We start from the raw sequence: 16,888 nt of genomic DNA on the forward strand, positions 1-16,888 counted from the left end.
GAAGCTTAGTTCATAAGTCGGTAACATTACCAAAAAGGCAACAGTGAGGAGCTGCAGTGGGCTGAGCAAACTCCTGAAACTGTAGTTATTATATCAACAAAAGTGTTGAGCAAAGAAACAGGAAGCTGAAAGATGTGTGAGTGCTGTTGAGGGTTAAGAGCGGCTGTGAGCTACTTCCAGACGATATTGTGAGTTCTTACCTCTGTGATGTGCTCTCTCAGGTTCTGGAGGGCAGGCCCGTCTACGTGGACTGCTACGGAAACTTGGCTCCTCTGACGAAAGGTGGTCAGCAGTTGGTTCTCAACTTCTACGCCTTCAAGGAGAATCGTCTTCCCTTCTGTGTCAAGGTACTGCATTCACTCTCACCGGCACTTTTGCCTTCAACGGCCTCCTTCTCTGGCTGGAATATGGAGTCGGAAAATCTATAAATCAACGGGACAACAAGTTACTAAAATTACACCAAAGTTGACACACCAGAGTACACAAGGGAATTTGATCATGCGATCTCCATTCATGTTACACGTTACAATCGAGTCATAGAAAGCCTGCACAGGAGATTGAACCGCACTAACACCCCTCTACTCATCACCTCATGGTATCTCCCGGAACTTTACATTCGTGCTCAGGTACCCCTTCAGCGTCACTTAGCCCAAAGACCCTAGAGAGGAGAGGCAACAGAGTTATGGGACTTGAACAAAAACCTCACATGTTATATTTCTGCAAAAGCAATAGTTACCGATCCCCTCAGTCACCATGCTGACCACGGTTAAACCACAATGAGCATGTCATGCTGAGATGACCCAAGTAGCCAAACTAAGTGTATGTTCGTTTATACTGGCCATGCCTCCAATCAATTCTAGCCGAGGCAGCTACAAGATCCACCAGAAACCAATCAATACATTTCAATAAAACATGCAACCCTTCGAGGGGGTGTGTTTTCTTTCTTAAAGCAACGCTAACCCATCGTTGGTTTGATCCTCTTCACTGCCCCACTCCTACCCAGTGATCCCAGTCCGCAGGGTCTAACCTAGTTCCCGCTGCCACCATTCAATAACCTGATGTCATTGATCCACCCATTAATCTCTTGTTTTACAGAATCAATCCTCTTGCATCATTTGGAGAGAGCTGTTCTTGGTGCTCGTGAACTAGATTAACAGTTGCAGGGCACCAAGTTTAGAAAAGCACAGTAATATGAAAATCAAAGCAATTTTCCAAACTGCTATTAAATGTTAAATTGTGTTTTTTATAACTCAAATGTCTCAGAACATTTTTATTGATAAAAATTCTGCTCTGGGTTCACAAAGTGAAGTAAAATATAACCGTTGTTTTAATGAATTTGTATGCATTCATGTTAACATACTGTAGTATGCTGGAAATATGTTAAAGCTGTGGCTTTAGAACTCTCAGTGGCCAGTTCATTTAGATAGATTCCATGATTGTAGTTCTAAAGATGTGGCTTTAGAACTCTCAGTGGCCAGCTCATTTAGATAGGTTCCATGATTGTAGTTCTAAAGATTTGGCTTTAGAACTCAGTGGCCAGTTCATTTAGATAGGTTCCATGATTGTAGTTCTAAAGATGTGGCTTTAGAACTCTCAGTGGCCAGCTCATTTAGATAGGTTCCATGATTGTAGTTCTAAAGATGTGGCTTTAGAACTCTCAGTGGCCAGCTCATTTAGATAGGTTCCATGATTGTAGTTCTAAAGATGTGGCTTTAGAACTCTGTGGCCAGCTCATTTAGATAGGTTCCATGATTGTAGTTCTAAAGATATGGCTTTAGAACTCAGTGGCCAGTTCATTTAGATAGGTTCCATGATTGTAGTTCTAAAGATATAGCTTTAGAACTCAGTGGCCAGTTCATTTAGATAGGTTCCATGATTGTAGTTCTAAAGATATGGCTTTAGAACTCAGTGGCCAGTTCATTTAGATAGGTTCCATGATTGTAGTTCTAAAGATATGGCTTTAGAACTCAGTGGCCAGTTCATTTAGATAGGTTCCATGATTGTAGTTCTAAAGATATGGCTTTAGAACTCAGTGGCCAGTTCATTTAGATAGGTTCCATGATTGTAGTTCTAAAGATATGGCTTTAGAACTCAGTGGCCAGTTCATTTAGATAGGTTCCATGATTGTAGTTCTAAAGATATGGCTTTAGAACTCAGTGGCCAGTTCATTTAGATAGGTTCCATGATTGTAGTTCTAAAGATATGGCTTTAGAACTCAGTGGCCAGTTCATTTAGATAGGTTCTAGGATTCCAGGTTTTTCTCTCTATAGTTTCACTTGTTGTGTTCAAGTTGCACTTCATTTCTTAATTAGATGAGAACATACTTATTGTATACAAACATATGCTGCACCATCTGGGTATAATCTTAAAGACTATTCATTTATCCAATTTCCTAAAAACATTCTATCGTGATAAGTATCGCTATCGAGATATGAATTCACATACCTTCGGGATAGAAGATATTGTCCATATCGACCAGCCCTCCTGTTCAACAAAGTAATACTCACGTACTCATCACAGTACATCATTACAGTCATTACAGTACATCAACAATGACTAGCACCTCTATAATGGAACAAGGTACATAAAGAAGCCATGTTCTCTCTCCAGGTGAGAGATCCCAGCCAGGAGCCCTGCGGCCGCCTGACGTTCCTGAAGGAGTGTAAGACCATGAATGGCCTCCCACAAACCGCCGTGTGCAACCTGAACATCACACTTCCTCCAGTTAAAAAGGTACGGCGGCGTGAACTCACCATTCTTTGTTTCCACCTCCATAACCCACCACGCTCATGGTTAGGTCCAATAACACGGATAATTGAAAGACAGAGAAAGACTTTGACCAAACTGTGTCTTTTATCTGTTTTGAGCTTCTCTCTGTTAACCGGTTAGCTTTGCAGTGGATTCTCGTCATTGGCTGTTTCATATCGATCATTCCTACCATTTGATTTTGGATGACATGCTTCTGGCTGAGGGCTTTTGTGCAAAAAGGCTTTTATTTTGTATTATCCGGCTGGCTTTCTGTGGCTTCAACTCATTTGCTGATTTTTGCTGCTGAGTGTTGGCGCTTTACAGTTTTTATTTATTTTTTGTTTGGGCTTTTTCTTTTCTTTTTGCTTTTGTTTGCTGAAGTGGCTTCTCATCTGAGATGGGGCTTCAATCAATCACTTCCTCTTTCACACCCTGATGTTTCTTTTCCCCCCTGCTTTCCATTATGTTACTCCCCCTGTTTCTTCAATGCATCTTGGGAACCAGGAAATGGAGTCAGATGCCGAGGATGAGGTAAACCACACCCTCCCCACCAGTTGCTGTCCTCTGCTCTAGGTCTACAGCAGCCCTGCTTCATCATAGCATTATGTTTTCCGCTTCTACAAGGAAAATCCAAGCTTTCCTTGTTCCAAGCAACCTTTAGCATGCAATTTTGTAGATATGAAAAAAGATTTATTTTATGTCCTCTCCTGACCCCTTCCACTCTACACTATCTCATACAAATGGCTTTTTACATATATTTTTTTACTTACATTTTCTTTAAATTCAGATTTAACCTTTAGTAACATTCCCTGAAAATGTACTATTTTTAAGTACTAGTTTGTAGGGTTAAGCTAATTTAAATACTCCAGTTAGTAACTACAACAAATAAGAATATTGAACTGCAGTGAAAACTCTTAAAGGAGAATTTACTGCTGTATTACGCAATTGGTAAATATGGGCTTTGTTTTTATATTAATTCCAACTAATTCAGACTATTGGGTTTGCTTTAATTTTACATTTATGATGTCCAAATGTTGTTCATTTGGCCGCATCATACAATGTAGGGTGACTTAGAACTAATAGGTTCTTGTGTTGTTTGCTATTGTTGCAGACTGAAAAGCCAGAGCGACGCCATACCTTTGCATCCCTAGCCTTACGTAAGCGCTACAGCTATCTGGCCGAGCCTGCACTGAGTGAGTTTTGACATTTTCACTAACAAATTGATGGATATAATAATGCTAGTTTTCGTGGATAAGTTAGTTTATTAACCTTTTTTTAATTCACCTGTAAAATGCGTGATCGATATGTAGATAGATGTGACTTACTTAATGTAATAAATGCATATTTCTCATCCTACATAACATGCACTGTCAACATGCTCGTTTACAACATGGTACATATTTTTGCATGTGTCAATGAGTGGTTGTTGTGCTGTGCTTGCCCACGTTGTGAGGTGTACTTCTTCTGGGTTTGTTTGGTTGATTTGCTTTGACTTACCAACACAATGTTATCGGCATTTGGGAGGAAGGTCAAAGGAAAATGTTATGTTTTTTTCATTTATCCCCTCTGAGTTTATAGCAGTTTTTGGCTTTGTGACGATGGAGCAGCTTTTTGTGGGACACAAATGCATGCTAGCAGGTCTTGAGTTTGGCTTTCTTTCAGGTGTTTGTTTTACATTTTTCCCACATTGTGCTTGTGACCAGTTCATATTGATCTTGCATGGCAAAATGGGCCAAAACCTGAGTCTTGGAAAAAACATTTTGTCATATTTTGTTTTTAAATAATAAAAGGAAAATGGGAACATCTGCAGCCGTAGGCTCTGTTGTATCGTAGTGTCTAAATTGTCTTTGGAGAGTCTCTCTTTAAGTCATTTCTGACCAAACAGATAAAAGGCACTTCAAAAGCGAATTGAATCCATACACTGATTTTAGATTACACTCGAAAGAGAAAAGTTGTTGTCTCGTTGATCCTGGTGCATTTGTCCTACCATTTTTCTGTTGTCAATTGTTAGTCTTCGCCATTGTCTTTTGAATTATACTTTGCTGCCGTATGTGCTTTGTTAAATTTATTCATTATGTTGTTGCTGCTGTTGGAGTCCTGTCCCGATCCTGAATCATACAGGACCACAACTGTTTCGTTTCATAACTCCATCTTCAATCAATTCTCGTATATCAGCACTTCATAAAACTGCAATTTGTCCTTCCTTGATACCAGGACTGCGTCACTGACAATCTCTTCCCCCTCTGATCTCTTTTTTCTTTCACATTTTGTATTCCTTTTCCTTCCCCTTCCCCAACATAATTTTTTTATATATATCTTTCCTCTTCCACATTCTTTTTTTATTCTTTTTTTCCCCCATCCTTTTCCATTTCTTTTACAAATTCATCTGAAGAAACATCAGTTGAGCGAAGCACAACAGCAAGAACACTGCCTGCTGATAACCCTCACAAACCTGTCTTTCCAACCCGACCTTTCCCACCATGGTCGACTGCTCCTATTACCGTCCCTGGTCAAACAAGGCCCGTCGGAGTGGGGGGTTTCCTCACCTCTACCGATCCACCGACAGGCTCACCAGCTGCTTCTCCATTGAAAACTTGCTGGCCCCTCTCCTCCCCATCACCTGCAAGCGCTGCAACAATCAAAGCTGCCTTGGAGTCATCCCCAGTTAAATCAGTTAGCGACTTAATGTCTTCATCCCCCATCAGGCCTTACAGGACTATGCCCTCACCCATTAAGACTGTTGTCCAACTGGGTCAGTACCCTATCCAGGGGTCTGCCAGCCTTGTGTCCCCTGGAAGCCCATATAAACCTGCCACAGATCCAGCATCTATCAAAAACCTTGCTTCAGCATACACAACAAGGACTTCCCCACTTCACTCGATACCCAATGGTTCTCTACCAGAGAGGCCATCAGTCTCTATTACTGCTCCAGCATCGCCAAAGGGTTTTTATAAAAATGCCCTTGGTGCCACAATTGCGATGGATGCAGGCGCGCCAAACCTTTCTCCTATAAAAAGCATCTCCAACCTGTCCTCTTTGAAAACCTCTGTAGATTCAACACTCTCGTCCAGAGGAGGGAGGTCGCCCCTCTCGTCGCTCTCCTCAACCGGTCAGATGACCATTGCTTCCTCAGAATTGATGAACGGATCAGTCTCTCCTGTAAAATATCAATCCTCCTCCTCCTCCACACCATCCTCCCCTTCTTCTCGCCATCTCTCGGAGAGAAGTAGCAGCCTTCAAGAGCGGATCCAGGCCACCACCCAGGCAGCGACCACTGGTATCAGCGCGGCCATAAATGAAGCTATAGACTCACATTCTGTGTCGGGCTGTGGCACTCTTAGATCACTGTCCTCCTCACGGAGGTCTGCTGCAGCAAACTCTGCTTACGGGTCTCTGAGATCTGTCGCTGCCTCCTCCAGCTCGGTGGTTTCTTCTAACACAGTGACTGTACCTGTGTTTTCGTTAATCAACTTCATTCCAGAGACCCCGGCCAAACCTGGGCCTGGGTCTCTCAAAATGGCACTGCCTGATTCTTCTCGTGCCTCATCCTCGTCTTCATCCTCTTTGTCCTGCTGTGTTACCTCATCGAAAATAAAGTCCCAACTGAAATCCCCACCGTTCATCACACCGCCCATCATCCACCCAACCGGAACCACCAACCAGGAGATACTAAAAGATGTCGCGGACATGAAAGAGGACCTGATCAGAATGACAGCCATCCTGCAGACGGACACCAAGACAGCAGCTAAAACTGTTCAAACGTCATATACTGGCACTCCTAAGGAGACAAAGTTAGAGGACGAGGAACCTTTTAGTCTCGTGGAGAAGGTGAAAGAAGATTTAGTCAAAGTCAGTGAGATGTTAAAGAGAGATGTCAAGAGGGAAGGTAAGGAGCGAGCCTCAGAGGATGAATGGGAGGAATTTTCCAAAGACGAGATTGAGGAGGCACAGAGAGGTTCCCTCGCGGACTATTACCCACAGTTTGATGAAAACACACTGCTGCTGAGGAAGCAGTCCATGTCAAGCAAAGACTTAGAGTCGGCTAAAGTAGTCGACTTTTTAACAAACGACATTGGCGCTAGCTCTCTCTCCAGGATGGCAGAGTTGAAATATAGGTACGAGGAGGAGACAAAAAGGGAAGGGGAAGAGAAACAGAAACGTGTTCTCAAACCATCGATGTCGATACAAGAGCACAAACTCAAAATGCCTCCACCGGTCTCAGGCATGCTCAGGTCTCCCTCAGAGAAGGACCTAAGCAAACTTACTGAATCATATCAGGGGACGGACACTATTTTGGAGTCACCCGAGGACCTGTCCCATGAGCAAGATAAGAGTCCACTGTCAGACAGTGGGTTTGAGACTAGGAGTGAGAAGACGCCCTCTGCTCCTCAGAGTGCGGAGAGTACAGGGCCTAAGCCTTTATTCACCGATTCACCCATACCTCCCTGCGTAAGTGAAACCAGGACTGAAATGGTCCACTTTAGGAGCTATGAGCATCCTGACGATCCTTATGAGCCTGTGTTCATGGAGGAGGCTGCATCTGCTCTTCCTTCTCTAGAGTCAGATGCAGCTTCTACGAGCTCCATGAAAGCCTTACAGATGAAAATGCCAGACGAGGACTACATGATGAACACAAGTATGTGTCTTAAAGAGGAAACTCATATTACCACGACAACTAGAATGGTTTATCACAAGCCCCAACTGACTGATGCAGCAGAGATGATAGAGGAAGGTATGTCAGTTAGAGATCTCATGAAAGCTTTCCAGTCAGGAAGGGATCCATCGAAAGAACTGGTAGGCCTTTTTGAACACAAAGCTTGCCAGGATTCTGTCAAAGGTGATGAGCTGACTCCTAGATTTCTTGACAGGGACATTAAATCCAAACCCAAAGTTGAAAGGATAATCGAGGTTCATATCGAAAAGGGCCACAGTGCAGCGGAGCCGACTGAGGTTATTTTCAGAGAAGCCAAGAAACATCCTGAGCTTTATGTGTACAGGGAGGACCATGGAATTAAGGAACTTACTGATTACGATGAGGCCCAACAGGAAGACGAGGAATTTAATGCAGAAGAATCTCTGCCCACCTTCCTAGAAACATCTCTCTTTAACACCCCTGTTTCACAGGAGGAGGACAGTCGCCCAAATTCTGCCCAGCTAATAGGCGATGATTCGTATAAAGCCCTGAAACTATTGAGCCAGCACTCCATAGAATATTGTGACGACGAGCTATCGGAAATCAGAGGCGAGTCCTATAGGTTTGCTGAGAAAATGCTTCTCTCTGAGAAACTAGACTCATCACCGCTGTCTCACTCTGACACAGAGGATTCAGCAATGGCGACTGATAAAAAACACCACCTAGTTTCTGATGAGAGTGGTAGCCGTAGCACTGAAAGTCAGCCGCATGGAAACCCCAAAAGAGAGTTTGTTTCTCGCTCATCCAAAGACGGGTCCCCTGTATCTGGTAAATTTGTGCACAGGGACGATACCTCTCAGTTTGATAAGGTGACAGTGCTTCATTACTCCACAGAGCAGGGCAGCCCAAAACATGCTGTTTGGATGCGATTTACAGAGGACAAGCATGACAGGGGCAGGGATAAGCTCCTTTATGAAGATAGGGTGGATCAAACTGTAAAGGAAGCTGAAGAAAAACTCAGTGAGGTATCACAGTTCTTCCGTGACAAAACAGAGAAGCTCAATGACGAGTTGCAGTCCCCTGTGAAAAAGCCTGTGAGACGGGAGCCAAAGGAACCCAGGTCCTGGCCTAGCTCAGCCTGCAGTACCCCTGAGAAAACACAGCAGACACCTAAAGCAGAGAAGGGCTTCAGTAAAAGCAAACTCAGGGAGCCTTCGGTTGGTAAAATGTTTAGCAGCACCACTACAACTGAAAAGACAAGTTCCAGCTTACCGAGCAGTCCCCAGAAAAGCATGCTCCCTCATACCAGTAAGGATCAAATTAAAGAACAAACTAAAACCAGTGAGTCTGAACCCTCTTCTCCCGCTCATGTAAAATCAACATCCAAAGTCAGTACTGTGAGGATGAAGTTTGAATCTGAGGCCCAAAATCAAAGTCAGTCTAGTCCAACTAAAATTCCTCCTCCAGTACAGCCAAAACCTTCAATAAAGAAATTACAGGAGAGCAAACTTCCTGTCTATCAGCTTGCAGAGGGAAAAACCTCAAAAGTATCTGAAACATCAGAAAAGGTTGCTCCAAAAAAGGATGTAGAGAAGGACACATGTCCTGCCACAGACAGCATGAAACCAGATTTGATATCACCAACGTCTAAATCTGCAAAACATACAGGGGACAAGTTGCCAAACAAAAATATTCCACAGCCTTTGTTGCAAAAACAAATTAGTGAAACCGACAGTCAAAAAGCAATTCTTAAAGGGAAAGATATTCCTTCTACTGTTACTCAGGAAATAAAAGATAGCAATAAAGGTCAGAAGGTCCAGGCACCTGTTGTTCACGATACCACTCGACAACTTATGAAAGATAGTGAAGTTAAAAAGAGCCAACAAGTCTCAAAAAGGGACTCTGCTTTCAAAGAAGTAATTGCTGAGGTGTCAAGAAAAGAAACAGAAGAAACACTAAACAAAAACCTTCGAAAAAAAACAGAATCCAGAATTCCTGTAATATCGTCTTCCACTTTAGATAATGAACTCACTAAGAAGCAGACAGTAACCAAACCTTCACAGATACCTACATTATCGAAGAGCAAAATACAGGCGAGTCTTGAGACAGCCCTGGCCAAAACAGATACAAATGTGACCTTTGAATTTCTAGATAATGCGCCCAAAGATTCCAACTCCAACAACCTTACCATCCCCAGAGACGCACTGGAGAAAGTATTAACCCCTCCAGCTGCTACAACAACCAAAGAGAACTTCAAGGGCATGATAACGTTACCCGTGTATGCCTGTGTCCAGGTGGGAAGGCAGGGTGAGAGGGAAGCCAAAGGAACACTGTTCACAGTCAAACAGAAATCTAACTCAGCACTCAGCCTCATAAGCCCAGATGATGACACGCTAGAACAGGTCTCTTTCATAGATAGCTCAGGGAAAAGCCCCATTACACCAGAGACCCCCAGCTCTGAGGAGGTCAGCTATGACCTCACGGCCAGGACCCCTGATGGCTTTATGGAGTTTATGCCAGAGAAACCCAGCCCAATCATGGAGTTATCTGAAGAATCAGAGGAAGAGGACCAAAGCAAAGTTGTTTTCTCTTTTAAAGAGGTCCTGCCAGAAAGCAAAACTACTGTTCACAGCATGCAAGGAGACCTTGCGAATGCTAATGAACAAGAAACAACTCATTATGATGAACAGCAGGAATTAACATCTAATTTCAACGGACATGAATCGTCAGACAATGACTGGCGTGAGGAAATGATCGAGCGGGAGCACCAAGAGGTCTCAAAAGACAAAGGTATCGCGTATATTGAGTTCCCTCCACCTCCTCCTCAGGACTCGACTTCAGAAATGTCAGACCCAGAAAGGAAAGGTTCCTGTGCCTCTTCAGACACCGAGACAGAGATGATGGAGGTGAACTTACAGGAAGAGCATGACAAGCACCTGCTAACCGAGCCAATTATACGCATCCAACCCCCGACCCCGGTGTCCCAGGAGGATGATGACAGTCAGTCAAATGATGATGATGCAAGGGCAGAAGAAGATAAGTCGATATTTCAACCAATTCCTTGCAGGAAACTCACTTTAAAAGTTCCCGAGGAGGAGGAGGAAAAGAGGAAGGAGAAGGAAAAGGAAACGGCATCTAAATCCAAAAAACATGACAAAAATGAAAATGGCAAAGACCCTAATGGTGCGTCCATTGGCTCCAATGGCTCCAATGGTTCTAATGGTTCCAATGGAAAAGGAGAGGACTATGAATACGAACAAAATGGAAATGATCAGTCGATTACAGACTGTTCAATTGCCACAACGGCTGAATTTTCTCATGACACAGATGCGACAGAAATTGACTCCCTAGATGGCTATGAACTTCAGGATGAGGATGATGGCCTGTGCGAGCAGGCAGATTTACACCTGTTTAGTCTTCCGGACAGCCGAAGAGACGTCTGGGCAACAGACACCTATAGGTCCACCGACCGGTCTTTTCCTCCAACCAAACTGGAAGTTATCGAAGAGGAGAAAAGCCCGGAAGAATGTCAAAAGGACGTTCTCAAAAAAGAGGCCCCCTCAAATGGCGCTATACCTGATGTTGTTAGTAATGACGGGGTTAAAATTCAGGAACAGATCAAATCAGATAAAGAGGGATTTTCAGATACCTACTTTAGTTATAAGTTAGAAGAGGAGTTTAATTCTACTTTTAAGACTGTTGCCACGAAGGGGCTGGACTTTGACCCCTGGCCCAGTAAAGGTGAAGAAGAAGAAGTCGTTGACATGGGAGAGACGAGGGAGAGCAATGGTGAGCCTAAGCCTTTTGGACTGGCAGTGGACGACCAGTCTCAGGCAACAACACCAGACACGACCCCAGCCCGAACGCCAACGGACGATAGCACGCCGACGAGCGAGCCAAACCCATTCCCCTTCCATGAAGGGAAGATGTTTGAGATGACACGCAGTGGTGCGATTGACATGAGCAAGAGGGACATGGTGGAGGAGAGGCTACAGTTTTTTCAGATTGGTGAGCATAACTACTCGGCGGGCAGGTACAGGGTCAGGGACAAGGAGGTAAATGCCTCCTCACAACATGGGGATCACTTTAATTTTCAGGATCCCATAGATACCTTAGCAGTACCTCATGTCTCCATTCAGACTACCACTGTCCAGCTAGAAATATCCAATGCGACTGGCAGTTACACCACATGCAGAGGCTCAACTTCCAACACTGAGCCTAAATTCTCCACTTTTAGAACAGGATTCAAGTCATCTGATAAAACCTCTGATGCTTCAAATAGCAGCTCTAAATGTAGAATATCAGGCATCTTTGATCACGCTGACAAAACCTCAGGAACAACTGTAGATAGTTCTTATTCTGTGACCTCAAACTATACAGATTATTCTAATTGTGATACATCAGGCATGACGGATAACTATTTGAACAATAGACCATCAGGCCTCACAGATTATTATTCAAATCACAGAATTCCTTCAGGGACATCCAGCCATTCCGATTGGACCTCTGAAAATCACACTTATTACCAAAGCACAGATTCTTCTTCCGAACCGTCGCAGCATACTTGCAATCTCCAAACATGGAGCAGCGATACCAGTAGCAACATCCCTGACTCCCATTATGTACATTCAGACGTCAGTCAGGCCGGCGATGTTGTGTTCGACCTGTTGTCTTCAACGGGACCCGCTCTGCAGGAGGTCTGCAGGATAGAAGCGTCCTTTCGCCAGCTAGAGGAGAAACACAGGGAAGGATGGGCTTATGTAGCAATAACGAAAACAGGAGCCATAGAGGTCAAAGGCAAGTTTTGCAAGTCCAGGTTACCAGTTAAGGCACAGAGCCGCAAACTATGCAGTCAAACTCGACCAATAGTGAAAGACAATGTTTATAAATTCATAGCAAACAAACATGCAACGCACAATATCAGGGGAAGATTAGACCCTTTTGAGAATGTGTTTCCTAAATCTAGAATCCCAGTAATGAAAGCCATGAAATACTCCTCTTGTTCCCCGGTACAGAAGCCGGTTCCAACTAAGTCTTCAGTTATGGGTAGGAGTATTAAAACCAGCGGGGTTGATAACAACCTCACTAAAGGCAGATCCAGTACTGACCACAGGTACGGTGTAGTGAAAACCGGGCGTAGATGTAGCACAAATGAGACGGCGAGAAAAAATATCGCTGTGGTTTCCAAAAACCGTAAAGCGAGGTCTATCGATAGCCAGGCGGCCAAACGTTTGGCCCGAAACGTTCCCAAAGAGGCTGAAAGAAAGTTAGAGGGGAAAACACTGCCCACTGAGGACGGAGAGAGCTGCAGCCTCAACACTTCCTTGTCAGAACCGTCTCGAGCTTCTAGAAGTTCCTGCCCTTCACACACCTCTACCTCCACCTCCAGCAGCACCACCACATCAACACCATCTGCTAGAGATGTGAGAGCTGAGGTTGAGCAGACCAGCAGTGAGAGGAGGATGAGGAGGAGGAAGAGTAGGTGGACACTTGGAGGGAAGGCGCAAGAGCAGAAGGAGGAAGGGAGTCAGGTTGCTCGACCAATCACGGCTCCTGTCACGGAGAACCAGACTAGTTTGTAAACCCTTTCTAAACACTTGTTACACTGTATATCTCTCTCTTTGAGGTGCATGTAGCTGTTGTGGGTGCCTTTTGTGATGTGACGTTGTGAGTGTAGGTGTCACTTCTTCTTCCCGTCATTCTTGTTATCTGTGTCCTGTGCCGTCCGATTTAGACAGTGAGGCAATAGGTCTAAGACACGGGGAATCGATGACAGCGTCAGCAATATTCAAAATTGGTCGCTGCCGTCCTGATTTCATGCCGATTGATGTTTAAACCGCTCCGGGAGAGCGATGTCTGTAGACGCCCTATGACAGAGGGTTAAAGGTACGGATCGTGGAAGTTGTACAACAGACAATAGTTTTGTCTTCGGTGCACTGCAAACACTTTGTAGTCATCAGTATTAAGAACACAGGCTACCACACACATTCTCACACACTCCTTTTAGATGATAGCTCGAGGTTAGCTTCGCACCGCTCACCTCCACCTTCCACACGATTCAGACCCAAGTTGTTTAGGGAAGAAACATAACCTTGTGTTTGTTGTTTTTTTGGTCTGCTTGCCTAGTTTGTAGAAATCATTTGGTGGTACTTTTTTCCCGCTCCCTGAAAAAAACACTGCGAAAAACAATTCATCGGCTGAACTTGAACCATCAGAACAAACGTTGGCTGCACGTGAGAGGATGAAGTCAGTCGTTGGAAAACCTGCTGGAGCGGCAATACTTCTGATTTCAAGTTGAAGCCATGAATTGCTTTTATCAGTGCGAGGGAATGTTGCCTGGTGGTAGTTGTTTGTTGTTAGTGATGTGACTCTTTAACTCTCTGAACCTTTACTACAAATACTAATACTGCTGGACATTTTAGTGTGAATATGTGATTTATTTTTCTTTATTTTTTTGTTTTTCTGGCCTCACAGATCCTCATGCGTTTCATTTTTATTTGTCAGTTCTCTCGCTGATATTCTTTAATATTCTAGTCTAAAAGTAATTTTATAACCTAATTAGAGTGGTATTTTCTTTATGTTTAGTTCAGTGTTAAAGTACTTTCCTTAAAGCTTAATAATTAAGAGGAAAATATAAGAAATACAAGCGTATAAAACAGACTTTTTCGATTGTGGGCCAAAAACAGTAATATTTTAAGAGTCCTGGGTCTTCAACCACTGCAATAAAATCTGTGTTTCTAGAGTCTAGACCATAAATCAGCATGTGCCATAATTATTTTTTTTTTAAATCAAAATAATTATACAACATTAGTAAACTAGTAAATTGTTCAGCAAGTAAAAGTAGCATATTTCCCAAAAATGTCAGACTAATTATTTTGAGCAAAAATCATCCAAAATGAATCATTGAGGAAAGTCTGGCCAGAAAACCTTTTTATTTTTTTTCAGAGGTGAGACGTGGGACAGTGAGCTAAAGTTAGTCTTTAAGTTTGTTCAGTCGACAACACTGCAGGGTTTGATACGATGATCACATCAGAAAATGAACACACACAAAAAAAAGACACGCAAAACTAATTTAAATTAGGTATTTAGTAGGTTTTATTATGGTTAAACCACATTAAACAATCTGACACAGACAAACTTTCAGTTCACAATCCCAAACTGTTTATTTTACTGTGGATCCCCTCTGCGGCCATTTCTTTAGGAGCCTTCTTGTGCATCTCTTACTGAGAACCCTACATTTAATTAATTTGGGGGTTGTTGTCATAATGTGTGTTGTTAATTGTTTGTGTCCTGCCCCTCCCTGCTCCCTCGCCACAGGCCCTCAGAGTCCCTGTGAGAGAACAGACCTCCGTATGGCCATAGTAGCCGACCACCTCGGACTCAGCTGGACTGGTGAGTCTACACACATTTCACCTTGTGGCACGATAATAAATAAGAAAGCGTTAAAAAGAATACTGCTTTTATTATGGTAATATATACAACGTGAGCCTAATTTGCCCTTTTTAAGTACTTTTCACCTGATTTCTGGTGATGTTTATCGAATGAGAATAGCAGAATAACAAGAACACTGCAGTGTCATGTTTGTGTTCATTAGGCCCATTTTTATTTTACGAATTCTACGGAAAAACGACAGGATAATTTTTCCATTCGGCGTAAAATTGCATGAATCTCTTGCATGAGCTAATATTAATCAGTTTTCAATCAGTCATTCATTATTATGTTTGCCAATGCTTGAGTGTTTCTTTGCCAGAAACCTTTTGTGATCACAAAAAGGTGTGAAAACGTGTCGTAAATCGGAAGAAATACAGTATAATGAGATAAAAATATTATATAAATAATATAAAGAGTCTAAATATAAGTTAGGAAACATGTTCTGCAACAAATAGGATGAAGTATGTGAATTTCACAGCACACCCACATACATGAATGTATGGATGAGCTGGACTGGGACCAGCTTTCAAACCATTTTACAGTGTCGGTTGCCATCTGGTGGATATGTGGTTCAAAAACACCTCAACTGAGCACCACTGCAGTGGCATCTGTACCACATACATCCTCACGACACGTATGATGCAATAAGGAAGTAGCAACATCCCCAAAACTATTGCATTGTAAACTATCAAGTCCATTTTGAGAATTCAAACACACACAACTCACAATAAGTTGGGAGTTAGTCGCCTGTAAATGATATGCAATCATTGTTGCATTATTAGTGCTTATTGTAAAAAGCTTGCATAGCTGCAGATGGTGTCGTGTATATCTGTGTGTGACGTGTGTGTGAGGAGATTTTAGGGACATATTGTCGTTCGTGCTGCGATAAGGGCGCGGCCTCTGCAGTTTATTCCGAGCCTGACCACCTGCACTGCAGCACTGCCCCACCCCTGCCTGCATGTGTGTGAGTGAGGGCGTCACCGTGTGTGTGTGTCTATGTGTGTGTGTGTGTGTGTGTGTGTGTGTGTGTGGACGCAGGCGTCCATCGGAAGTGCGTACAAGTATGAATAGTTGTGTGTATGTGCCTGTCTGTAAGGTGCTCTGACTGAGTGCCTGGAATTTAATCCATATTTAATGTGTGTTCCTGTTGTAGAGCCGCAGCGGACGAGCCACTGAACATTTTGTTCTTGTGGTTTAAAATAGCCGCTGGGCTCGTCTGCAAGCTGAACTTCACTTCTCCGTGAGCTTCAGACTGTTTTTTCAGGCATTTACTGTCGTTTAGCCACCGAGGAAGTCGGTGAAAATACAAGTACTGACACAAAATCATGGGGATTTTCTTTGCAGCCAACCTGAAATCTAATTTTTAAGATGCCGCCCTCTCCGTGTATCTTTTCCGGCTACTTACTGTGTTTACATGTTAATCTTTGCGGCAGCGATCTGTTTGCACCACGTGTGATGAGTCAGGCAGACGCTCGTCAATCAGACCTCCGACTGTGTTCTCCAGGTTCTGCTTTCGTGGAGCTGTGGTTGTGCCCTCACTTCCCTTTTTGAAATATGTATTCTGTTGACATGTCTGCGTCGTCATGGTTTTGGCCTTTCTTGTCGTTTCAGAGCTGGCCAGGGAGCTGGAATTCTCTGTGGATGAGATCAACTTTATCAGAGTGGAGAACCCCAATTCCCTGACAGCACAGTGCTTCATGCTCCTAAAGAAATGGGTGCACAGGGATGGTAAAAATGCCACAAGTAAGCTGTGTGTGTGTGTGTGTGTGTGTGTGTGTAGGAATACATATTTCAGCTGCTAGCTTATGAAAACAATGAATCAATGGAAGTGACGTGTCGAGGCTGTAAATGCAATATCTCTCTCTCTTTCTCTCTCTCTCTCTTTTTCCTCTAGCGGATGCTTTAACTGCGATGCTGACTAAGATCAATCGGTTGGATATTGTGACTTTGCTGGAAGGGCCCATATTTGACTACGGTAACATTTCAGGCACACGCTGCTTTGCCGATGATAACGCAGTATTCCCGGATCAGTCCGATGGTAAAGTGTAGCCCACCCTAGCTGAACTCTTAAGTCTA

General features: G+C 43.4%; 1 protein-coding gene across 34 annotated transcripts in view; it reads left to right on the forward strand.

Annotated features, from left to right (window-relative positions):
- The window catches only part of LOC130203540 (ankyrin-3-like), a 137,614-nt gene that overhangs the window by 109,313 nt on the left and 11,413 nt on the right, over positions 1-16,888 (forward strand). For 24 of the 34 annotated variants that reach the window (XM_056429792.1, XM_056429819.1, XM_056429816.1 and 21 more), the window contains 7 exons: positions 222-347; positions 2,611-2,733; positions 3,253-3,279; positions 3,860-3,941; positions 14,699-14,773; positions 16,424-16,555; positions 16,707-16,850. In XM_056429792.1, coding sequence (XP_056285767.1) covers positions 222-347; positions 2,611-2,733; positions 3,253-3,279; positions 3,860-3,941; positions 14,699-14,773; positions 16,424-16,555; positions 16,707-16,850 — 709 coding nt within the window. Of the gene's footprint in view, positions 1-221; positions 348-2,610; positions 2,734-3,252; positions 3,280-3,859; positions 3,942-14,698; positions 14,774-16,423; positions 16,556-16,706; positions 16,862-16,888 lie in introns of those variants that run through there. The other 10 variants (XM_056429796.1, XM_056429802.1, XM_056429811.1 and 7 more) reach the window with 5 other exon arrangements.

The sequence above is a fragment of the Pseudoliparis swirei genome, chromosome 13, assembly GCF_029220125.1.
Source record: "Pseudoliparis swirei isolate HS2019 ecotype Mariana Trench chromosome 13, NWPU_hadal_v1, whole genome shotgun sequence".
Taxonomy (NCBI): Eukaryota; Metazoa; Chordata; class Actinopteri; order Perciformes; family Liparidae; genus Pseudoliparis; species Pseudoliparis swirei.